Genomic DNA, 26,358 nt, shown 5'->3' with positions numbered 1-26,358 from the left:
TTTTATTGGGATGCCCTCTTGTCCCCATTGCACAAACACCATCTTGAGATGGCCTCCAACCATCACATCACCCACAAGTCCTTCTATGTTCACAAACAACAGGTCCAGCAGGGCGCCGTCCCTACCTGGCTCACTCACCAGCTGTGTCAGGAAGTGATCTTCCACACACTCCAGGAACCTCCTAGACTGTTTCCTCTCCGCTGTATTGTATTTCCAGCAGACACCTAGCAAGTTGAAGTCCTCCATGAGAACACGGGCTAGCAATCATGAGACTTCTCCTAGCTGCTAATAAAATATTTCATCTGCGTGTTCATCCTGGTTGGGTGGTCTTCAACAGACTCCCACCATGGTATCTGCCCTGTTGGCCTTTCCCCTGACTCTTACCCATAAACACTTGATCCTCTCATCACCATCGTCAAGCTCTAGACAATCAAAACACTCCCTAACTTACAGGGCTACCCCACCATCTCTCCTTCCTTGCCTATCCCTTCTGAAGAGTTTATAGCCATCCATTGCAGCACTCATATTCAATGTTCTTGAACACTCTTGAAAGATCTATAAGGTCCAGCCCTCTATTGAGTAATAAAAAGACATAAACCTGTATTTTCAGCACTGTATTTTCAGTTCAATGTCATGAACTTGACGTGATTTTCCGAAGCCTGGAATAAAAAGTATTTAGAGCACAGCCCAGGATTTACAAATTCTCAATCAACTCTTAACTTCTCAGGCTTTTTCAGAAGGAAGCAAAAAGTATTTCAGGGATCAACAGAAAAAATGGTCAGGTACAATGATCACAACTCACTGGGATCCTTGCTTCCTTATCATTCGCTCTGCCCATCAAGTGCTTTAAGTTTTCAAGAAATTGTGAGTATTTGATTATCACCAAAGGTCATGTATCAATGACTTCCTTGTTCCAGGCAATAGAAAAGCTCAGAGCACTGAGGTACAGATCTGCAGTATACAAAACACCTTTCTAAAAATTAAATACTAGTCTCTGCCACAAACATGACAGTAGCCTAAACACTCAAAACTTTACAAAACAGTTTCTTAGTGTTCCGTATTTTTGGTTGTCCATTTCAAAACCTGAAGGTTAGCTAAACACTCAGGGCTAGCTAAACACTCAAATGCTCTTCACTACCCAAGAAAATAGAAGTGAAGTCTGAAAAATAACTTGCATCTCAAACTAGTCAATGAAGTTGGTGGGTTGGTTTTGTTTTGTCTTTTTTGGTTTTTTTTTTTAAACAGTACTTTTAGACTCAGTACCCTTTAATGACAACAGGATAATATTTTAGAGGCAAGTTGTGTGAAGACATAAGTAAGTATCTTAAATACTCCATATTGTAGTATGTGTCACAACAGGAAGCCCCACAAATATTCAGTAAAGCTGTATTTTGTTTAAGGTTCAAACAGACGTGGTAATAAGATATGGAACAGCCTACCTTACAAGAAAAATAAAAATTGCACGTCTGAGAATTGAATACATCCTTAAAACTATACCACCTCAGTTATTATCACTCATCCTGAAAACTTAAAGAGGAAGATATTCTCAGAAAATATACTATTTAATTTGCTAAGACAATCAATGAAGCTGTACAGTGTCTTAATTCTGACATAACCGATTCTGCAATCTTTATGTTTGAAATATCCTTCAAAAAAGCTACTAAAAGCTCTTAAAAAGCTACTGAAAAATACATGGGAGTGTATTTTTAAGCACTCAGGTGTTAAAATTCCAAGTCTCAAAAAGAAGTTCTGAGGAAAACTTTAGTTTGAATAAAAAGAAAACATGAACTTGAAAAAAGTTTTTACTTGCAATAGTTCTGTAGAGCTGTAAGAGCACAAGCAAATGAAAACATCTGCGTATGAAGCAAAGTGCTAGGAATCTGAACTGGAAGTCTAGCCACTAATTTTGCCTACTAACATTGTTTTCAAGTAAAAATGCCTTTTTATATCATATCAATTGCTCTACAGCTAAAAAAATAATCTCTACCAAACAAAAGGTTGTGACTGAAGAACTAACTCTAAGTCTTCCTTTTCTCAATACCTGGCAAAATTAAAGACATATTTATTGCATATGTCACAGTATCTGTAATGGCTTTTATTCTAGGTGGCACAGACAGCATAGACTTTAATCCATGGAGACCCTGCGTAGATTTCCTAGCTACAAACACGTACATTGAAGTCTCTTTACTCTATTGTTATCATTAGGTGTATTAAAGCATGTAACACATACACCTCTTAACTAAGCAAACATAACTAACTGCAACTTTGAGGTAGCATTTCAAGTAACATGCTTTCAAATTCCTTGCTGTCCAAAAAGATTAAAACTGCTCAACAATTCTTAAAAGAACAGCTTCCATTATTTCACCCAAGACTGTAGGAAAGCAAGGAAAAAAGGCAAGTTTTAAAAAACTATCTTTATTTTTTTGTCTTACATTTAAACAGGGATGTATTTCATTTTTAGTCATCCAGCCAATGTTGACTTCATTAGTTTAGACAGGGAAAAAAAGGATATAAATGCAAATCATATTGGCATAACCTGAACATACTGCATTAGTACTGACCGCTTTGCTTTGCTAGAAGAAAAACTTCTTCAGCATTAAAATCAAGCACTTAAAAAATACTGCTGAAAAGCAAGTGCCTCGATACTGGTCATTTCAGCAGAAAGGAGCTTTTATATATTCAATATACACACTTTCTTGTTATGTGTATGGAGTTCAGATCATACAAACACTGTACAGATCAAAAACCTCTGAGAATAAAATTAATCAGGTGTTTGAGAAATACACATACCACATGTACTTACAAATCTTACAAAGCAATGAATTTGGTCAAGTACTACAAAGAAGGATGTGTCTTCATATGAGAATGGTCAAGTAACCTCCTACCTTTTCAGCTCAAATAAAAACAAAGTAACTTCATGAGTTCAAGATAATTAGTAACACAAACTGGTGGAGTGGAAACTTACAACCTGTTATACAGTATGTTTTTGTAGGCCAAAGTTCAGGTTTTTTAAAACAAAAACTTAAGATCATGAACAGTAATAATGACAAAGATCAAAGTATACATATAAGCACATAATCCAAACAATAAAATACACTTTTGGCTGCTAAGGAAAAATAAATTACAAAATACAATTAAAATCCTTGTAAATGCAATAATGAATTCAAAGGTGTGCATTTATTTTAATATACATTTTAAATGCTACCACAAAACAGATTAAAAATAAATAAGTATGCCAAAAGGCATGTGTGGATAGAAAAAAATGCTAATTAGCTCTAGAAGAATTATAAAAAATGGAGATAATCTAAGTTTTGGTCAACAAATCTGTCTAGTCACTTCCATCTTTCACATCCCTTCTTCAATAACTGGCAGCTAAACATGACAAAAGGACACCTCTGTCATTATGGCTTTAAAAGAAGCATATATTTTCTGTTGGGGTATAAAATGGGCTGCCTTGTCTACAGAACTGCTGGCTTCTTCATATTGCAGGCACTTCATTGGACTGTAGGGAAGTACCTGACACATTCTTGCCATCCTACTATAGTAGTGACATTACACTGAAAGACAAGAAATTTACAGGAAAAGAAGTCTTGGAAAATTTTGGGTGCTATGTGCTAGTACACAGAGAAGGGAGAAGTCTAACTCAATTCCATTGTATTTGTTTTCTAAATTTAAGAGTAAAATAATTTACAAACAATCTCTAGCATTGGCTAGATGGCACATCCATATTTTCAAGTTATAGATTGTCAATCATCAATTACCTTAGTGAACATATAGGCTTTAATACTTAGTTTCACTTTAACCAGATTCACATTTATTTCTTCTTTTACAATTCCTCTGTAGATCCTCTCTTGAAGGTATTTCAATCTTACTAACATTACTGGAAGCACAGCTTAAATTATACAAACTTCTGTATTCTTTGTACAGACACTCTTGTCATTTCTACTGTACTGCAATTCCACTGTAGGCATAGCAAAAGCAGGTTTTCAAACCCAGAGGCTACTGGAAATACTTTCTGTTCGTTAGTATCATCAGCATTTAGACAACTGTCAACAGTTAAATCAGCCTCCTCAGTATCTCTAGGCAGTGACTGTACCACGGTATCACAGACAGGGTTTAATGCTGATACAATTTGACTACAGTATCACCAGTAATACTGGGAGAAAACAGAAAAAAAAAATGCAGGTGTCAGAAAAGAAAAGAAATCTTAAGATTTTATTATTTTTCTATATGGCTGTGCATCTGTATTCTTCTTCTGTATTTCTGCATCTGTATTTTTGAAGAAAACTGCTTTTGATACGCTGCTACGAACTCAAGTAACAGGTTTATGACATCTGTCTTCAGCTAAGACATTGCTAGTACTTCCTATGACAGAAGAAATACTTTCTAAGTTTAGTTTTGCTGAAGATACTGTTCATTTGTACCATTTCATTGATCTATTTGTTGATGGTCAAAAGAAGCACTCATATTTGACAAAACCTTAAAGCTTTAAGAATAGATGAATTAAAGAAACAAAAGATGGATGCAGGAGAACCAAATCAAAGCACACAGGCGTGACGTTGCTTTTAAGGGAGTTCTTGGAAAATGTGTGGTCATTACAGAGGGTGTTTTGTTTTGGGTTTTTTTTTAAGATCACAAGACAGCAGTTGAACAAATAAGCAATTTCCCATATTCTGCTTGGTTCTAGTCATTTGTGGCGCTGAATGGTTTTCCTTTTCCTCCGCTTGAAAAAACAGCAGCACCTGCAGGTGTGACATGAATTACATATGATACAAAAAGAAATCACAAAACTAAACTCTGCTTACTGTATTTGTTTCACTTGAAGTATGTAGTTCAGGTACAGCCAGCACCACAAGGAATACATTAAGCTCTACTGCAGGTGATTGACTTATTAGTGAAAGAAACAAGTAGAGATATTTTCGACACATTTCACCGTTTTTTGGGAAAAAAGTACCAAATGAAAAAAGCTATAATAAAAATAGCTATTAAGTTTAGAGCATTGTGTGAGGGTATCAAAAGCATTATAGCCTGACTTAAAAATGTATTTGTAAGAACAAGGAATGTTCCATTACCTGAGTAGTCTTTCACATTAACTGGTAATATGCCAAATACAAGCTCGAGCTTAAGATTGTGTTACCTGAACTGTGCACTTAAGACACTACTGTTGCTAATACAGAAAAACAATTTGAGTTTCCTTTGTCAACCGGAACTTGGAAAAACCTTCCCCAAGTCCATTCCTAAAAATATTTTAGAAGAAAATGTTCATGAACAATATAATTAATGTTCTGATTCAGTGCTGTGACGGTATTACTCCAGTGAAAAATCACAGTTTTAAGTATATTGAAGTACACTGACATTCTTTTTTCTGTTTTATTGCACACTACATGAAAGAAACTAAAATTGAAAAACACTGCAAATTTCACTTAGCAAATAGAGACAATCTGAAAGTTACTGAAAAAACACTACAAAAGGAAAAACAATTGGAGGGAGTTAAAAATAGATAATACAGAGAAGGACTGCAGAAGACCAGGAAGTATTTTTGAAAATAAACTAAACAGGAAAGCAACAAATACTCAAAGAAAACTTTTTCATTTGCACGTAATATTAGCCTTATTTTAAGCAACTCCCAGCTCCTGACCACCACCTTTGAAATTAAAGCTTCCACTTAGTAAAGTATTCACAATTTGCAATCAAAAGTGAACACGCAAGCTGTCTACCTTAACAGAGCTTGCTCCATGGAGTTCTGCAGTTTGGTTATTGAACTCTCACTTGCAGTGCTACATACTCAAGAGTCTTTCTTAAACTATGAAGTACAACAGAAGTGAACATATAAATGCATCAACAGCCTATCAGTAAGTCCTTAAGTTCACGAAGCATTTTATGTCACTGAAATTCCTGCTGATTTAGTTTGGAATATGGGAAATGGGGAAAGCATTTGAAAACCAGGGAGAATAAGGATCTAAAAATAAGGTTCTACAAGGGATGAGAACAATATCCAAAGTAAGGGGAGACAGAAGTTACCTTCTCAAAATATCCAAGGGCACCCTGTCGCTCGTCACTGAAAAAGGAGCAGTGGGCAGAGGCAGACCAGAGCTGCTCTAAGAGTTACATAACTTTCAGTAGAAAAAAAACATTGGTTATTGATGGAGAGGAAGCCCAAAATTAAAATTCAGTAGGGGAAACTACATAGATAAATATTTTTACAGCTAGCAGAAATATCATGCTATATTTATACAGTATGATACATACTGTATCATACTGTAAAGTACTTTTATAAGAGACATAATTGGTTTTGAAGGCTAGTAGCCACCAACTGCAACTGGAATTCCCCCGTAACTACTAACCCTTTTTCTTAGCATCTGTTTACAACCACTAGCATCCATTATCACTTAAGCTTGGAATTTATATGCAGATGTATGGAGTCCAATTTAGTTTAATCCTTCTTTCACCCCAATCTTTTCCCAAGTATTTTATATATGTATATACAACAAACATCATATCAAACCAAAGCATTTTACAGTGGTCCCTCCCTTTCAATGTGAATTATCCTATGATCCTGTAAACAAGGAAATCCTACGCTGGACTATGATGGTAAATCACTTTTGTACCTGTTTCAGATTAGGAGGGCCCAAAGAAAGCTTACAGAAAAATTCTGTCTCGATTCATAATTTTAGTATATACAGAACACAGGTTACATAAGTAACTGTAGGAAGATGAAAGTGTGGCAGACAGTTAATTTATATTCTAGAAAAACAATCTACAATTTTAACTCTTCACTGTTTAACTATGTTTTGCTTATATGGAGTATGTCTCAAGGAACTGCAGATCACACTTCTTAAATGTTTAGGACTGCTTGGATCCTGTGTGTAATTCAAGGACACTTTAAGTTTTCATGCCTTCCTTCCCAGAAAATTTTAACCCATCCTTGCTGCAAATCTCATACTGTCCTTTATTCCTTCTCCATAGCCTATTTAGTTTGCTACTTCTCTGTCAACCAGAGAAGAAGAGCATCATGCAATGGGGATTTCAAGAGTTCTACCTTTAACAACATAAAGCACTGCTTTTTTAATCTCCTGGTCTTCTGGAGTTTGCATAATACTATTACAAAGAGTATAATCTCCATTAACAGTTTTCTTTTTTATAATTTTAAGAACTATTCAACTGTATTCTAGTTCAGGGAATTTCACTAAATGCTGAAGACTGTTATTTGGTGTGGGAAAATAAATCCCTTATTAATATATAATATATCTAAAAAGTGTCAAAGATATGCAAATTCCATAGAGCATTGGAAACCACAGGACTGGCTCGGAAACTTACTGAAATGTATATTTATCAGCCTGGAAGTGCTAGACCTTGTCAAACCTCCCAAGGCCAAATAAATGCCATTTTAAAATATACACACATTTACATGGGAATAAGACAGGTCAGACTACATTGCCTGACAATAAATTTTATGAAAGAAATGTAACCCTGAAATTAGAGATCCATAGTGCATTATCTCTTGAGGAGTATAATTTATAATAGAAATGCAGACATGGTCTTAAGAATACTGTCACTAGAGGGTGTCATTATCACTTTTATATATATATTACATTGCTTGAAGCCATATTTAAAGCTACAGATAGCAGCATTATTAATGAGTATTAAACCACAAATTTATCATATTATTCAATAGCATGCAAAATGTGTAAGAACAGATACACTTTGAAAATTTCTAATTCTAGGAAAGGAACTTTTTTTCTTTTTAAAGAAAGCATTTAATGGCTGCTAACCACTTTCTCTGTAGGGTATAAAACATTTCTAAAGCAGGAAGTATAATACCGATTTGTGAAACTCGAGAAACAACTTACTTTTTCTGTACAATCTAAAGTGACCTTTGAGATGTTATCTAAAGGTAGCAATCTCAATATTATGGTTAAGAACCCTTCTTGTCCTACTTCAAAATCATCATACCTTTTTTCTGCTAAATACCCTTCCCTCTACCACTTGAGCAGTCCCCTGGCACGACATGCTAAAGCAACTTCAGTTCTCATTTGTGTTTAGATAGCTGTGTTTTTACATTTGTCATCTAGCACGTGGCAGCACTTTACTGCAGGATTATTAACAGGTGTTAAAGCAAAAAGAATGCAAGATACAAAAAGGACAGATCATATCATGTTCTCCTTTTGCCCTTCTCTGTCCTCCCGTGGCAGAGCCTTTTGGTTATCCAAATTACATATTGCTTCATAGAAGCAACTGTTCTGATGGCTAGCAAAGAGTTAAGGAAAGAAAGGCTAATTGCTCAGTGATAACTTGAAGACCATCTGTAGAAGATAAGATCTACAAGTGCCAGGGTGGAACAATGATCAGGTTAGTTTTCTCCCTGCTTTACAACTCCAGTAAATAACAACTGAAATAGGGCTGAAAGCTACTTTTCTGAAAAAAAAAAACACACCAAAACCAAAAAACAAACAAAACCAAAACAAAGCCCCCTAAAACCCCTCAGCCCCCACCCCCAAAACAAACAAAAAAAACCACCAAAAAAACCCAAACCCCACACCCACTGCTAAGTCATGTTTGCCGCACAGCAAGACCTGAGGAGCATGAAGATGACAAGGTATAAGACTTAGAATATATACTGCATGTGAGTAAACAAACATATATCAAACAATGGAAGTGTTGGATGAATGACCCAAACCAATAAAATGCTTACTGAAAAAATCCTTATCCTTCCTGATCTACGGCATCCCATTGAAATGGCAACAGAAGATCTAATATTCAGACAAACAATATTTGTGTTCATAGTTAAAATCACACCCTGGGTGTGACAGGGGTGATAGGGCACCCTTTCTTCAATCTTTTAAACCAAGATACAGTCATGCTAAGCTTCTAAAACTATGAAAACATCTAAAACAAAGAATGAAGTGTTTCTAAAAAATATTCAAGATATTAATATTTCTCAGAGTATGAGGAAATGTTACAAACAGAAGATATCAGCAAGAGAGGTTAACTATGTTCATATTTTCAGATGGAGAAAAGATTATGAAAGAGGCACGAAGTGAGAGTCTTTTGATAAAACAATGTCTCCTTAAAAACAAAAATGTCTATATCACAGACATGAACGATACTGATACTTGCATCTCCTTACACTTTTCAGCAGTGTAAAATCTATAAATGGACATTTAAATGTCTCACAATACCTTTTGTTATTAAGCTTGTAACTATCATGTTAAAATGTAAAATTACTTAAGCCTTCTAAAGTATTGTTACTGAGAAAAGATGTATACCTATACATTGGTGTCCGATAGCAACGCTGGGGAGGAGGTGTGCATGTGTGTTGCTTTAATTACTGCCAAAATATAAAACAACTTCTACCCCCCAAAAAATAGTGAATAAGGAAACTGCAGTTTAAACAGAGACCACTGGAAAACTAATTTGTGTGTTTCATATTGAAAAAGAAGATTGATCTAAAGAGTAGGATATTGAGACTAGATATTTTGTCTGTAACAAAACGAGTAAAGACTAGGCCAAAAAGGTCAAGGATAGCGTATTTGTCCATCAATTATTCATATCAGAGGAAATGAACTTCTACACTTTTAAAGCAGCTGCAGCATCTTAGCTTCTGAGAATTCTATTATTTTCTGTAGATAACTAAGCATAGGTTTAATTGTGCTAAGCACTATTCAAAACTTTAGAAATTTAATCTTTTCCTGTGTGTACATAAACTGGGCATAAGGAAGTTTACCACTGCACTTATCCAAAGAGAGGGGATAGGGAATTTCTCTATGTGCAGACTATCAACATCTTTGCTCTTTGGGGTCTTTTTTTGTTTTAAATATATATAAGATATGTATTTTTTTGCCAGAAAAACAATAATACAGATAAAGATGGCAGATAAAGAACTGGTCATCTTAGTGCTCACAGAAAGCTAGTGTGCAGGTGTGGCAAAATAGACACCTCCATTCACAAATTTTAACTACCAAAACCAGAACCTGCAGAACAATCCCGTCACGAAAAATTTGTACTTTGAGAAATTTCCCCTTATCTAAAAGTTAGGAAAACGGGCTCTATAAAACTTATTGCTATTAAGGAATGCTTACTGGATTTTTCTGCTACTAAAGTATCCTTTATATTTGAGTGCTGCTATTTTATGATAAACTAGATCCATACCCTTGTAAAATCCTATTCCAAGCACAATTATAAAACATGTTGACAGTTATACTGCCTTTAGCTATCAAGAATATAGTTACACTACCTTTAGCTATTAAGAATATTTTTCTGTACTATTTTGCAAGTCTGACTTTACTACTCAAATACATATACATTAGTTGTCCATCCCATGTTAAGAGACCTTAATATTTCCCCCTTTCATTACACTGTAACTTTAAGGAACCCTGAATTTATGTTTTAATAATTAGTTAGCAGGTTGTCAAAGACTAATACGCTGGTAAATACTATGTTTACAGAGCTAACAGGCAAAGTTCAAACATTTGCTAGCATTCATTACTTGTTCATATAAGTGAGTTATTTTCTAGATGTTAAAATACTAGTTGTTTTCCCCTCTAAAGCAGGATAGCAAGTAAGAAAAAAAATATTCTACTACCCACTAAAAAGGATTAAATAAACTACACCACAGACTGCACAACTTAAAAGCAAGAAAGATTTGAAGCAGGCAAAATAGCTCCTGAAGGTGGCTGTTTGTAAAAAGTTAATTGTTTCACAATATTAAAACATGTTTTGTGATTTCCAAATGGACTTGTTATTTTAAAGTTCTCTGAAATTAGTTTTAAACCAAATAACAAGAACAAAGCCCCTGAGGCTACTTCTGCCTGCCTGTGCTGTAGAACTCACCACATGTTCAACACTTTCTGGCAGCTATACAGAAAGAGAGTAAAGGAAAAAAGAGAATCAGAATACCACACAGAGGAAGAATTTTACATCTTTCATACGTAACTTTTGGTAGTCAGAACACTATCTTAAAATAAATATTTCAAAATTAGTTGAAATACCAAAAATGCATGCACTTTTCTAGTATAGAGAGATGTGTTATTGAGGGCTTAGCCTAAAAAGCACAAGCTATAAAAAGTCTATTATTTAAATATTTAAAGCCAAAATTAAGTAGAGCGCTATAGTTTTGCCCCTCACCAGCGGCTATTCAGTTTAGACAATATTTTTTGAGTAACTATCCAAGAAGAATTTTGAAGTGGCTGAGCACACAAGATCCAAAGAATATAAAAAGATGGACATACTTAGTTTCATCCATTACTTCTACTTCTGCAGGAGCTGTGATGGGTGCATTTGAACGGCCTGCAGTTGGGTCATCTGTGTTCAGTTCTCCATTTGTTGAGCTTACTACCTGAAATCATCAGAAACAGCTGAAATTATGCTAGTGCCAGACATACATTTGTCAATTCCTAAAATTACAATACATCTTCAAAATTCAGTAATTTTTGTTAATTCCATAATTCTTTTTATTCCAATTTTTTCCAGGTTTTATTCCTGCATCCCTGTGCTCCCGCCCTTTTTCTTTCATATCTACTAGTGGAACTGACATCTGCATGACAGACTCAAAGTGACTGGACTAAGCAAAGCAATTCTGTTGATCAGGTTTGCTGATCTCCCTCATGCCTCTTCAGAGCCTTGCGGGAAGGCACTAACCCCTTTCCTGATATCAACTCATTCTTACCCTATTCTCTGCTTCTTTAGCATATTTAAGCTCCTTAATTTTCTTCTTTTGTATCTCAAAGAGTTCTCACCAGAAGAGGGGAAAACTAAGACATTCTCTAGACCTAAAAGTGTAGGTGGTGTTTGGTTTTCACTCTTAGAGCACGAGAACACTTACGACCATCAAAAAAACAAAACAAAACAAAAAAATTAGATTCATCTTCATTCCCATTAATTTACTCTCAAATTCCTTTGTACATTCTTGAGCCACTAGGACAGCTCTGGTTCTCCGGGAATGTTTGTTTTGACTTTAAACCAAATGGAACCCAATACTCTCTCTCTCAGTTTGTGTCAGCTTTCCTGCATGACAAATGGAGCTATTCCAGAGGCCTCTCCCTTATTCACCACATAGAATCTGCCAGGAGGATGGTTAACTGCATATAAACAAGTGTGTATCTGGTCAGGGTAGCTGACAGTGCTAACTGACCCATTAAAGCATCAAGAGGTCTACTAGCTACAAAGTAGCAGCAAATGCTTGGCGAAGCAACATTGCACAAAAACATCATTCTGGCCAAATAATACAAGAGCCTGCAGAAAACATCTGTAAAACATACAGGAAAGTGGATCAATAGTAGTTCATAGTTCAAGATTCTCTTGCCTGAAGGTCAGAATTAAAGTAGAAGAAAGCAGAGGAAAGGAAAGTCATCATCATAATGTTACTATACCCCTCATCTTTCCAAGCCCTCCTCTAAATGCAGCAATTACGTCTCATCTATTTATAACCAGAGCTAATAGCCTTGCCTATTGAGTTTTGATTTGTGGTTCCTATTGTAACCAAGTACAGACTTGAGAAGTTTGCTGAACTTAAGCCATTTTCCATGCCATATGCCTACATTCAGGCTGAGTTTTCTTCTTTTTCGAGTTTCGCTAAAATAGGAACCACTGCCAAAAAAACCCTGCAGCCCCATAACAAAACAAAAGGAAAGATGTCTGAGATTGCAAGAATCCAATTATTTAAATTTTGGTCAATATAATTAAAGGAATTCTGGGAGATTGGACTTGATTTCTGTGATGACAGGTAAGTCAGTGGAGAAGCACTAAATGTTTAGAAGCACTAAACATTCAGTGATAGAAATAGGTAGGAATTGTACTTTAGCAAATCGTAAGATGGTGGGTCAGGCATCTTAAACTAAGCACCCTGGGTTAGTAGATTTTTCTTTTACAAGTATCTTAATATTTGTTGTCATCACTGTCCATATTTACTGGTAAGGGGAAACAGTATGATCCCAACCATCTCAGCAGGTATCTTACTGTGCAGATAATTTCATTGCTTGTTGTGAAATACCCAGTTGAAACAGTGATAAGCAGCGCGGAAATATATGGTGTTTGCACGGGAAGTACTTGCCAAATAAGACAGGATCGTTCATGAAAATTCAAGTAAAAAAATTTGCTCAATTTGTCCACCAAATGAATTCTGGATCCAAAGGATCCAAATCATAACTACGTAACTCATCACAACCACAGCCTGCACTAGTCCATATAAAGCAATGCCACCCAATTAAGATTGTAGTCAACCTTGCTTGCAGTCCTAGTCATTCAGAATTTCTGCCCCATGATCTAGACTTAAAATGAAATTTTCTAAAGAGATCCTCAGACCTGTGCTCAAGGTTGAGTAACAACGGTTGATCAGAAACAGAAGCCTTTGTCTTCCGTTTACTCAAGTAAGGGCAGGGTAAATCAAGAAATAGCAAGAGAGGTATATATGCCTTTTTTGGATGGGAAGGAAACCCATACACCTCAGCATTCCTGACTGTTGTAAAAAACAGGTGACAGTTTGCACAGGTATTTGCAAGAACTCCTATTTTCTTCTCTTTTCCTACAAAAAGCAAATGAAAATATTTATAACTTTTACTCAAATATCGAACACATTGCCCAACTCTAGCATCTATGGAGCTTTCACGTGGCATTCTCCTTCACGCTTCTTTCCCAGGAGTGCTTACTCAATCATTCACCTCTATCTTCTTGGACAGTGGATTCAAAAAAAGGGATCAAACTCAAGCATGTACACATTCTTCATTTGAACTCAAAAAACAGGAAACTAGAGATCTAAAAATCTTTCCTACATTAATAAACTAGTTATGAATATTATTTTTCAACAATAGGTTGGAAAAAATCTATCTTTCTCTTCTGATGGATAAAAAAGTTGGGAGAAAGTGAAAACATTTTGACAGGAATAAAACTGCATCTAAGCACGTTTTTATAGTTTGCCCTTCTATCACTGCTAGAGGAAGTCTTTGGAGATGCAAGCAGATCAGCAAAACAGGTTTGCTACTCTGGTTCAAGATTCATGGTTCCTATCAGCCTTTGACAACAACTCTCTTCTGGTCTCTTTGGAACCTCTTCTGGCAGTTGTCAAAAGAACATCTGCAAGATTTGAGCAACTCATAAAAACAAAAAACCTCCTGGTTTATGACAGGTTTGTTTGTTTGTTTTTTTGTTTTTAAATCACCGGTAAAGTCATACTAATCTAAGCTGACTTCACCTTTAAAGGAGCAATAACAATCTTCTGCTTGGGTCAATGCACCGCTATGTGGTAACAAAGAACAAAGCTTATTTTAGGGTTTCCCAACATGTTTGCATGCTTATAAAAGAGGAAGCAGAAAAGCTATGACAACCTGTTTGGTGACTCTTTTCTTGAAATTCTTCAAACTGATTTAAAAACTGAATAGTATTTCTTGACAGCGGTTTCCTTTCGTGGGAGAAGTCTTTCTTTTCAAGACAGCATTTGTCCTAAGGTGTTTTTTTTTATTAAGACAACTGTTTTCTCTAACATTGACACAAACTCTGTAGGAAACTTCGCACCAGATAGCAGAAGACTGTCCTGCCTCGCTCTGGTCGATCTCTATCAAGGGGATAGAGATCAAGGAGAAAGAGACCTCAGTCCTTCCCATATACATGCACCAAACACATCCACCAAATACGCAAACAAGTACGATCAAGTACACCTGCCTGTTGCACGGCTTAGTTTAGATGGGAGGAAAACAAAGCTCATCTTTCTGGGAAGAGTCGTGACCTCTGAAAGCATGAGTGAATGAAAGGATATTGATAGTCCGAAAAACAACATCAGTCATGCTTCTCCAGAATCACAAATTACCTGAGTTTCCCCTCTAGTCTACTACTGCTAAAAACAGCTTTAGGAACTGTCTCAGTAACATGAAGAACCAAGAATTAATACACCTGCAACAGAGCAAAATATTTACCTTTAAAAAAAACTAACAAAGACTCATTTAAATGAGCACAAGAGAGAGGTAAGAACGCTTCAGTTCCAGTATCAGCAAGGCTATAACTGTATGATCTTACAATCATAAGTTCTGTACCTTGCTAAAATAACCTACAATGCCCGAAGTTAATTCCCTGTGACATCAGTAAAATACTTTTCAATCTGACCAAACAGTCATTTGGTAAAAGACCGATAATGCAGGGTAAATGATCCTGGTGCATATGGGTTTGAGTTAGACCAACCATTAGACTTTTCTCTCTCAGACTACAGGCCAATCATCTTAAAAATTAGCAAAACACAGGTAGAAAGATATGGGAAAATAACAAAATTGAACAAGAATAAGAGCTTATGTTTTAAGAAGACAGCTTATGCACTGAAAGTGTTGTACACCAAATTCTGTAACCAGGATGTACCACAAATAAAGCACAAAGAATCATCATCATAGTGGATCCACATAAAAAGCTAAAACTTTAGGAAAGGAGAGAGAAGAACCGATACACAAAACTAACAGTGCTTAAAGAGAAACTTTTAATTTCATTTCTCTACTTATGGCTGGAGTTGGACTGGATTTCCTCAGTAGCCTGATAAAACACGGGAAGCACAATTCATCTCTTAATAAGATTTGTATACGATTGTAGTGAAAAAATGTGGATATTGAAGTTACAGTTTTACGCCTAAAAATTCAGTTAACAAAAAGTCCATGAACTTTTTTCCATGAATAGTCACAGAATTAGGTTTCTGAAAACAAATATTTTAAACTAAGTTTGAAACTAGAAGTGTTGCAATGTTGAAGATTAACTTAAGATACTCACCTATATACAAGTGGGAGATCAACCACTAAACTGATAATCTAAAACAACTTTAAGCATTTTGGTAACAGATCTTATCCGGGCTTAAATTTAGTTCCTTCAAATTTAATCAGTTCTTTTTAAGTTTAATTTGAACAGCACATATATGAAGAAGCATATGTGTCACATTGGCTGTTTCTTACTACCCTCTATGCCATAAGGCAAATAAAACTTAAAATATTGGACCTACTACCTAGTAACGAGACATATTAATTGGGGAACAGATTAGTTTCTTACATATATGGTCCTTTAGAAGCTTGATAAGGACCAGTTATAATAAGACAAAATTAAGCCTGAATACCAATTCCCCAAATGGTTAACAGTAAATCTTCAGGCTAGCGCCATGCTTTGTTTTGGATTAGTATGTAAACTAATCTACTTGTTATTTCAAAAAGCAGTCAGAAAGTCTCTCATAAAACAAATTTTGCTGTCACACTTACAATCACAATAAGGAATTGCAAAAATTTTAAAAAGACATAGAAACTAATCCTTCATTTCATTACCAATCTCAGTAACTGAATTCTCCACTCTTCAAAAAATAAAGCCAGCCTTCATGCCTAAGCAATTCATTAGTGATACCACAGGCTGCTATATTTTACCTTCAAAAAGCTTCCAGTTAAGACAAAAGAATCAAAAAAAATCACACTACCTTTTTAATTCACAAAAGCTTAGAGAAATTGATTTGTTTCATCTAATGCATTGTTATCTTGACTCCTTGAAGGAGAGGTGTCTTGCAACTCAAAACTACTTACATCAAATACCTAACCTTTCAAGCAGTTCCTAAGCACCTTTCAAGATCTATGGCACTTCACCGGGAACTCTTTAACCTGATCTTTTAATCTAACCTCCTTTTAAAGAATTTCCAAATGGGAAAACAGAAAGGGTAAGAGGAAGACCTGCTAGCAAGTGATGAAAAAAAGTAATGAACAGATTAGTACAGTCTTTATGAGTGCATAAACAATTAAGCAGCTTGCAGTTCATGCAGAGAAGGCAACAGTTCAGTGTTGTACAACTGACATTTTTGGGAACTGAAGCAAACATAAAAATAAAGTCACAGGAAGTTGCTGAATGAATTGCTGGGAGGTACAAGTTGCTTTCATTAATAAGGCTACACAAACTAGAAAGACAGTCTGCCATACTGCAGCGTTTTTATCTTATTCTAAACAGAGAAATGTGGAAAAACGGATGTGAACTATTTCTGGAGGTCTTCCTTTTACAACTCAACTTGCTAATAGTATTTGAACTTTAAACATGAACTGATGCTACAAAGTAAAATGAGACATGATTAAGCACATTAGTGTATCTCTAACATAAGCCCAGAGGGTCTGAGATAACTTAAATTAATACAAAACTCAGAATGACTACTCTTAATGAACAAGCCATTTAGAACCTGAATGTTTCCCCCTTGGACATCATTACTAAGAGCATAAAAATATGTACTAACATATATATATATACCAACATTCAGTCCACTTGAATTTAATGTCACAGTGAAGAATCACTAACATTTGAATAATCTTCTACAAAAGGATCTCAGAGATTACATCAGCAGTACTATTACAGACGACAGTAATAGCAGTGACCTAAAAAACATTCCGTTGTCACTTTAAAATAAAATTATTTGCCACATTTTCCTATCTTGCAGAAAAATGGATAATTCAGCATAAAACTGATCTCAAAGATAAGCAATGACTCACTAATGTCACAGAAAAAATAAATGCACTTTAATTTCATACCTTAGACTCAATCTCCCTTTGAACAATTATCTGTGGCACTTTTAGAACTTGTCTTCTTGGGGGCAGTTAGTAATCCAGCTAAACTAGCTAGCTAATCGTCCAACTTAACAGCATGATTCAGTTAGTATCACTACAATGAAGGAGTATTTGACAAAAATCAAGGGCTCAAACTTCAAAACAAAACGAAGATATTACGTAGTTTTATAAGTGCCTTTAATGAGGAAGCATGACCACTCCACATTAAAAAGCAATGCAATTAAGCTGGCTTGAAAATACCCTTCTGTACAACACTTGATCTTCAAAGACACAGACCAAATGGCTGCAGTTTTGCATACTGCTCTTTTTACATGGCAACTGTTTAGTCTCAACTGATCTAAGTGGTCTGAACTCAGAATGCCCATATCCTTTGAGAAAAAAAGGAATAATATTATATTAACAGAAAGGAATACTACTGGTATTTCCTAGAAAATATTCTCCCTGCCCGCAAAAGGTATTTAACATATATTACAATGGAATAAAATCTCTTGCGATTGTTACATTTTACCTGAGAAAGAATAAAAGGTTTCTTAAGAGCTACGATTGCCAAAAGAGTGATACGATATACAGTTTGAAAGTTCTACTAACTGTAATTTAAAAGTTAAATATGTATTTTTCTAATCTAAAAAATAAAAAAATTAAGAAATGTTATAATTTTGGAAGATACAATTTCAAATCCACTTTTGATTCCATGTTACTACACTGTTCTCAAAAGATAAATGTCTACCTTTGAAACTGATATAATTGAGAGAACTATTGCAATTCAAGTTAAATAAACAAGTAAAGTTTTCAAAATATTTGTTAATGGAAAGCACAGAACAATTTTTAAACTTCTCTTGATGCACAGTGATAATATCATCTACTAGTTTTTCTTAAATGACACACAACAGTAGTTTCTAAAGCAGCAAAATTTAGAGAATATTAAGTTTGAATTGAATTTCAAAGCATTTAAAGAACATATGGAATTATCAAACTGGTGAGACTACAGCACTGTTTTCTTTAGCCTAGACTTCTCATTCTTTCTTCAGGCATTGACAAATGTTTTCCAAAACAAAACTTCAGAATCAAAACTGCAGCAGACAAAATTTTTTTTTTTTTTCCCCAGATAACACTTTACAAAGCTAAATTATTTTCATTTTGGACTGAATGCTCAAAACCTCATATAGACTTTGCAGCTGGCATTTTGAATCCTTCCATATTAAATTCAGACTTCCTTGTGTATCATCCTAACCATCTTGCCCCTAAATATATTCAAAGAGCAAGACACGAAAAAATAAAATTAAGAGCAAACCAGGGAAAAAAGTTCTTTGAATATGAAATAAACTAATAATAAAGGAAAAGTTGTTGGTTTCTACTCATTTTTCCACTGGTAAGTGTGACGTTCTTCTAGTCAACTATTGGTTGAGCAAAAGTAGTAAAGTTTAAGCAAAATCACTACTTAAGACTTTCATTTGAAGTTTGCTTAAGGAACAAAAAACATGACTTGAGCAAGACTGAATTCAGTCAATAGTGGTTTAGTTGCTAATACAACTAAATAACGTATCAAATGTCTAACTTTCCGTTGCTTGCACTGATGTAAGTGTATACTCCCTTAAAAACAGAGATGGTTCCATTGCTTTAGCTTTCACTAAGAAACATGTAGCAGAAATTCCACACACAAAAAGATCCATAGTTTTCTGCACCTGTTTTAATTTCAGTTTGGCAATTGTGAAGTAGGGAATAATAGGAACATTCTGAACGTTACTGGAAAGCAAGCTTAATACGAAAACAGGAATTATGTCATGCACTACAGGAAAACAGTATTATATAATGCAAAATGACTGATTAAGCCATGCAAAGAAGCAGAAAATACCTGTACCGAGCCACCATGTCTGTCAGCTTCTAGGTGAGCTCTCAAATGATGTGGATTGGCTTGCTGTGAGTCCCAAGCTGCCCTATGGTCTGTTGACTATCATTTTTGAATGCATTAGGAATATATGCAAAGGAAGAAATAAAAATTCCAAAAATAAGTAATTCCTGCATTAATTATTATATATTATTTTTAAAAAGCACAGAAGCACTACATACTCAATTCCTATAGATTGTACATACTTATATATGCCTATACATACATTTTCATAGAGAAGTAGCTAAAACTCAAAATTTCTAGTAAGAAACAAAGTCCACCAATACAACCCTGTAACTTAGCTTAGGTAAATGGACACAGATCTGATTTCCTAATGTTTTTACCACCTTGGTCAATATCCTGGCTTAAAAAAAAAAGTGAAAATGTTATACATACATGTTAGAACCCCAATAGATGATATAGTATATGGTGAAGACACAGTGATTAAAAACAGAGAACTAAAAAAAAATTTAAAGTATCAGCAGAGAGAAAATCCACTACTGATGGAAGCTATGTTATATCATAGCATCAAACAAGCAACCTTTTAGGTCATTTTAAGGTCTACAGAGGTAGAAAAACATTAACAAGGACCTACTTATATCAAAGAAAAGAAAAAGAAAACCTGGAGTCAATTTTATTTGGGAGTTCTAATAAAAGCAATGACATAGCACAAATCATTAGATAAAAGACAAAGTAATTAACGCTGATACTCTTAAATGAGCCGTTTACCTGATTTTTGGATTGTTGCATTTTATCTCTGTGCTGATATGCTTCTCTGTTTGAAGACAGTGCAGTGTCTGAATGTATTGAAGACACTGGAGTAGGCTACAAATATAAATAATAGGTAGCAACTGGTAAAAAAAATAAATTTCTAAGTCTTACCAAAAGTTACTAGTTTGTAATAGAAATTAATCTTTAAATCCGACAGTTTCCCATAACCCAAAATCATCAAATTAAAGCAAAAGCTTCACTAGGTATTTATTAATAACAAAAAGAAAGAAGTCAAACCAAGACTTACACAATTTCATGAAGTAGCAATTCTGAATATTATCAGACATTAATTTTCTGAAAAACTTTAGGCCAATATATTCTGCAGTTAGCAGTTAGGACATTCTGATGAAAGCCTGAAGAAAGGCTTAAAGTAATTTTTAATGCTAAACACTGAAAAAAGATTTAGCAATAAACTACAATTCTTCCAGAAAGTCACACAAGGAACTTCAGCATAAAATGTATAATCCAAAATTGCCTAAGTTACACACACAACCCCCTCCCTATTTATTAAAAAGAAGCAAGGAAAAATTTGACGTGCTGAAAAATTCATCTTTTACCCTTTCTTTAAAGCATATAAACACAGTATTTCCTGTAATTTTAGGTGCATTGTGATGGAAACTGATACTCTACATTGTATTCCATTAGAACTGCATATAAAGTATGGACAGTTTCTTCATAATGAACTGATAAATATCTGGAGTATACCTCAGATGCAGAAAAGTGATTACTCTACATTTTAAAAATACTGGGAGCAAGAAAGTCCCCAAAGCAAGAAAATACATGCAATAATGATAATCACCTGCCAAGTTTTAAACTCCTTCTTCAACTCAAAAACTAGTCTGAATTCCTACAACCTCATTTGGGATTGAACAGAGATTTACTTTGATATTGAAAGACTCGATATGAAACATCTAAAGCCAAAAGATAATGTTTGAAAAAGCATCTGAAAACGGGCTTGTAATAGCACCTGTTCACAACTCTAATAGCAGCCATGAGATGCACATGTATTCTGAAACTCAAAACTAACACTGGCTCAAAACTCATCACACAAAAAAACCCAGTATATTACTAATAGCTTAATTGTACTCACCAACTGTTTGCCAATCCAGTCATATTCATAATCAAAGATATAGCCTTTTCGATCAAGTAAGTCTGTGAAGAGTTTTCTTAAGTAGTCATAGTCCGGCTTTTCAAAAAAATCTAGCCTTCTTACATAACGTAGATATGTAGCCATTTCCTCTATATAAATAAGAAATGCACGTAATTGCCACAGCTGTTCTAATGGCACTCAAAAAACAGTACTCATTAGTACATTTTAAGGCAACTTCTACCTCTCACCATAAAACCTGAACAGTTGTTCACCATGAATCTGTGAATTACGAGACAGAAAAGTTACTTAATAGTAATAATATTCTTCAAGATATACCGCCATATTCTAAACATATCCTACCAAGTGACCCCGCACTAATTTTCCCTTTGCATTACCTGTCGAGATCTTCCATTCAACCTTCCAATCCTGATGCACAAGTGTGCCAAGGAAGTGGGGAGAGAAATGCCTCTACTTTTCAATTTTTTTTTGCAATTAATTGTACAAAGACAAGCCTAAGGAAAGGTAAAGAGGGGGGTATATGAAAGTACAGGGTGGACTATGTCTCAAAGAACACCTGTTACTGAAATGTAACCTTCCCTTCTTTAAGAGAGGATCCACGTGTACATTCTAAAGTGGGCAACTCCAATTGCCCTGACAAAAAACGCTCAGTATAGGCTCTGTTGAGCTATAATTGTAGTATGACTATGGAAGGCTGCAGCAGTGCTGAATGACTCAGGCATTATGTTATGTGAAGATGTTGAGCAGAAGTGGCAAAATACCCTGAACAGAAACACTGCAGAGAAGTACTAAGGTTACCTGAGCTCTTGTAGAATGACTTCTGACCAGTGTCAGTTTAATATCGCTGTTAAAATACCATGTCAGCATACAAGTGGAGATTCATTTGAGTAGGTGTTACATGGAAATTATAAGATTCTCCCAGTAGAGAAGACAACCAGGGAGATTTCTGAAAGGGCCTGAACCTGTAAAAATAAAAGGAAAGAGCTTTCCTAGTCGTCAAAGGGTATGAAGTACAGACTGCGCACTAGCAGCCAGAACCTTCTAGTTAAGACAAGAGTTCCAGCACAAACCTCTTGGCAGGTGAGTAAAGCATAGAGAAGTCCCATTCTTGATAATGGGTATAAGCCATGAATGGCACCTGAGGCAACTGCTGTAAGGAACAAGCATCCTTATGGACAGAAGACTACAAGAATCCAAGGGCTGAAAGGGAGGACCTATGAACATTTGAAGCACAAGCTTCAAATCCCATTGAGAAACTACTCAGACATGTGACTACATTTGCAATAACTCCTTCAGGAATCAGTTAAATGAGGAGCATATGGAAATACAACAATCTGAGAAAACAGCAGATGGTGAGAAGAGATAAATGTTAACAAGGTTTCACAAAAAACCAAGTCCTACAGGTCCTTCCATTCCAGCAGGTATTTTAAGAAAGTACTGCAAGAGCGAAGAGAACAACAACCTAACCATACTGAAATTTTGGTTCATTCAGACTGCATCCATCCACACCTTCCTGCCATAGGAAAAAAAAAAAAAATCACACTGCAGTGGTTTGAAATAGAGTACTACAACAACGTCTCACAATCTGATATGGATCGGGTGAAGCACTTGATCTCAGTCCGAGGACATGAGTTCCAGGAGGACAGAGCTCTTAAAATCTAACTCATTTAGGAATCTTTGTAGCTCATGAAAGAGTGGGAAACCACCCACTGTCAAGCCATTCTGAGAAAAGCAATGACTCCTCACTCTCAAGCCAAAAAGGCTGTTCGCATGGCCCCAAAGTACAAGAGAAGGCACCTCTATATGACTAGAAAGTCAGGGGACTAATAAAATTAAAAGTAGATGCCACCAGCACTCACTGATCCTATGAAGAGTATGTATGTCAGAAGCAGCACTGCACACTCACCCTGATCCACACATCACATTCCAATAAGTCTGGAGAATTTGTCATTTTGTGGTACAAACAAGGTGCTTTAAGAAGCCTATCTTCTGACAGAGGATAGCTGAGAAGTGCAGAGACAGTGCTAAGACTGAGCTATGCCAAGTTAAACTCTTTCAGAGATAGTGAAATAGAAAGAGGGAGAAGTGAAGGTTTGAGACCAGCTTGATAACAAGAAGTTGTGAGGCAGCATTATGTTGGTGCTGTCAAAAATGCACCACAGGACAATGGTGCAAGACATCCCAAATTACTCAGTTGTGACAAACAGAGTATTAAGCACTACGTTTTAGGCATGAGCAGATGGAGCAGTGGATAGGAGGAATTCCTTGGCACCTAAGGTCCAGCTCAGCAGACAAGCAAGACTCTTCAGCGATACTAGCCAAGGAGATCAGTGTTTGAAGAAGGTGAAGAGGAATGCTGACACATTGCTAGGGACCTCTTTAACCATACTTTCCCAATGTAAACTGGAACCCAAAGCATGCAAGGCAGGTCTTCAGAGGTATGGCTGGAAGTGAGCCATTTAATGCAGCTGAATTTGTTACAATTGGCTGACTCCAAAAATCAAATACCACCCTTCATGCATTTGAAGCAGAAATTCCAGAGTTTAAATCCATGCTCATATTTTATACAAGGCTTGAAATAGCAGTAGTGTTGCACACTCAAAGACAATACAATTCCACAGAACAGCGGATGAAAAAGATAAGTCTTTCACTTGTGACAAAGATCAAAGTGTCTTTCACTGATACTACCAAGTTCTCTTGCCTTAAGGAACATCCATCAGCTAGCTCAATCTGCAGGTGGACTGAAAAGAATTGAAATGATGATGGAGGTATTTCTCATTCTATTCTATATCTTAAGTTATAAGGAGGACAGGAAAAGGTAGAAAAACCTCAGATATTTGACATGCAAAAACTTCCACATACAAGAATATATTTATTATAAAAATGTACATATGTACAAAGAAGTTTATCTTTTGTGTTCTCCGAGGTCAAATATCTTTTTCCTGTTCCATTTTCAGATCCAATCCTGTCAACAAGCATGTACTTGATTAAATCTGGTGGAAACAGTCCACTATGGAGCTACTCATGCATAATTATTTCCAGGAATTGCACCATGTACACCTTAAATTAGATATTTATTTTTTACAGAATTCTAGCAACTACATAGGAATCAACATGTGAGACATGCATGCATTACTGGATGCAGAAGATTTATATTCCAGAACAGCTTTTTTTCACCACATTTAAACTTTTGTCAATCCACCAAACATACGTTCAGACATTTGCTCCAAGTTCTGTAACAAAAGTCAATTTCACTTGACTTTATTTTTTTTTTTTTACAACACAAAAGAAAGTGAAATTAAAAACATAATAAAAATTGATAATGGACTAATTTTTACCACAGGGTTGGGAGGAACTTCAAAGGGCCATCTAGTACACTACCCTATCCTATAGCAAATCAGTTACAGCCTTGTCTGTCTGGTTTGCTTTCACACAACTCCAGTGAAAGAAACTCCATAGTCTCCCTGGCAATAGCAATCCCTTCATGCTCTTCACTATATTTGAAACACAGGAGTTTAAGTCTAAACTTAACTTTTGGATTACATCCATTACTTTGTCCTAGCTGCTGTGGCTGTAGCAAACTGATTCCTTTCATGTTTGTAGCAGGCGAAAGGTACAGGAGAACTTCTTTCCCTCACAATCTTGACTAAACCAATCTTCATGCCTTCAGTCTTTGGTGATACGTCTAGCAAACATGGCACATATGCACTCCCTCTTCTTTATGAGATACCCTTAAAATAGGACACATTTTCTTGAAGTACAGTCCCCAAAATTGAACATACTGCTTCAGCTGAAGCTTTACAGAATCAAGTAGAGTGGAAATGGCAATTCATGTGTCTTTCAGGCTACATCCTGTTTATATAATCCAACTTAGTACAGGATTTTTTTGTTTGTTTTTAAATATATAGCAACATGACACTGCTCACTTGCATTTACTTTGTGACTGACTGACTTTGAGTCATTACCTAAGGAACCTTTCCACACCCAATAATTCTTAATTTCGATTTGATGCTATTTTCATATACTGCCTTGAATATGATTTATTGAACTGTACCTTATATTTTTAAGACTGTATTTGTAATCTGTCAGGATACTTTCATTCTAACCCATTGCTGAGCCTACAAATTTCAAACTTAACATTTGCAAGTTTACTAAACGTTCTCAATTATACAAGGCACTCAAAAACACTGAACAGATCCAGCATAGATCTCTGTGAAATACCATTTCATGTTTCACATTTCGCAAAAATGTAAATTACTTCAAATTGTTTTACACTCTTCTTCCCATAGTAGATTCTTCTCGATTATGCTTTTAAGATTGCTTGTAAGAATATTTAAAAAGAGTGTCAAAAGCAAAAGTACTAAGATTTCATGACATAAAACATCTGCCGCCTGTCCACAAGGCCTGTTGTGGACAGGATTTCCTCTCATAACAGGAAATCAAATCAGTTTGTCATAAGCTATTCTCAGCAAATCCATTTTGCCTATCAATGATATCGTGATTATTTTTCAAGGTGTTTATTTTGGCAAAATCATGTCCACTTTTTGTGTCTGTGTCCCCTGTCCCGAGCTGATTACTCCAACTTTCAAAAAATGTCGTATTTGCTTCTCTCCAATTCTCCGATACCTCATTGATTATCCGTGCACTTATGGAGAACTAGAAGTGACACCTGAAATTACTTGCAAGTTATTTTAAATATTACTTCCATCTGTTCCTAATGCAACTTGTTTTAAAAAGGGATATGATATCAGATTTGAGTGGAAAAGGCTTGCAAAATTTTATGTGTGAAGATACAAGTGTAGATTAGTTGATCACCGTAAGAATACATATCATAATATTTTTTTTTAATGTTTCCTTTAGAAGAATCCATCTTTGAAGAACACCAGCGTTAGCATAGTGCTGCTTCAAAGGATAATTCTTGTATCTATTACCATAGTACATAATACATGTATTTGGAAGCATTATTTTACTTTTAAAACCAGATATTAAACAATTATCTATGCCAGTTTCGTTTTCTAAATCAATGCACAACATTTTTATTAACAGTAGAC

At 35.4% G+C, this 26,358-nt stretch overlaps 1 protein-coding gene across 1 annotated transcript in view; it reads right to left on the bottom strand.

The window, feature by feature from the left end:
- Window positions 1-4,695: 4,695 nt before the first annotated feature.
- Window positions 4,696-26,358, bottom strand: part of CSNK1G3 (casein kinase 1 gamma 3) — a 72,053-nt gene continuing 50,390 nt past the window's right edge. The window contains exons 9-15 of the mRNA XM_075136336.1: window positions 21,290-21,438; window positions 20,158-20,253; window positions 19,396-19,491; window positions 11,229-11,335; window positions 10,831-10,854; window positions 6,022-6,113; window positions 4,696-4,742 (exon numbers count right to left, since the gene is read on the bottom strand). Coding sequence (XP_074992437.1) covers window positions 6,056-6,113; window positions 10,831-10,854; window positions 11,229-11,335; window positions 19,396-19,491; window positions 20,158-20,253; window positions 21,290-21,438 — 530 coding nt within the window. The 3' untranslated portion in view covers window positions 4,696-4,742; window positions 6,022-6,055. The remainder of the gene's footprint in view (window positions 4,743-6,021; window positions 6,114-10,830; window positions 10,855-11,228; window positions 11,336-19,395; window positions 19,492-20,157; window positions 20,254-21,289; window positions 21,439-26,358) is intronic.

Source organism: Calonectris borealis, chromosome Z (genome assembly GCF_964195595.1).
Source record: "Calonectris borealis chromosome Z, bCalBor7.hap1.2, whole genome shotgun sequence".
Classification (NCBI taxonomy): domain Eukaryota; kingdom Metazoa; phylum Chordata; class Aves; order Procellariiformes; family Procellariidae; genus Calonectris; species Calonectris borealis.
The sequence above is the reverse complement of the archived record's forward strand: the minus strand, read 5'-3'. Positions and strand labels throughout refer to the sequence as shown.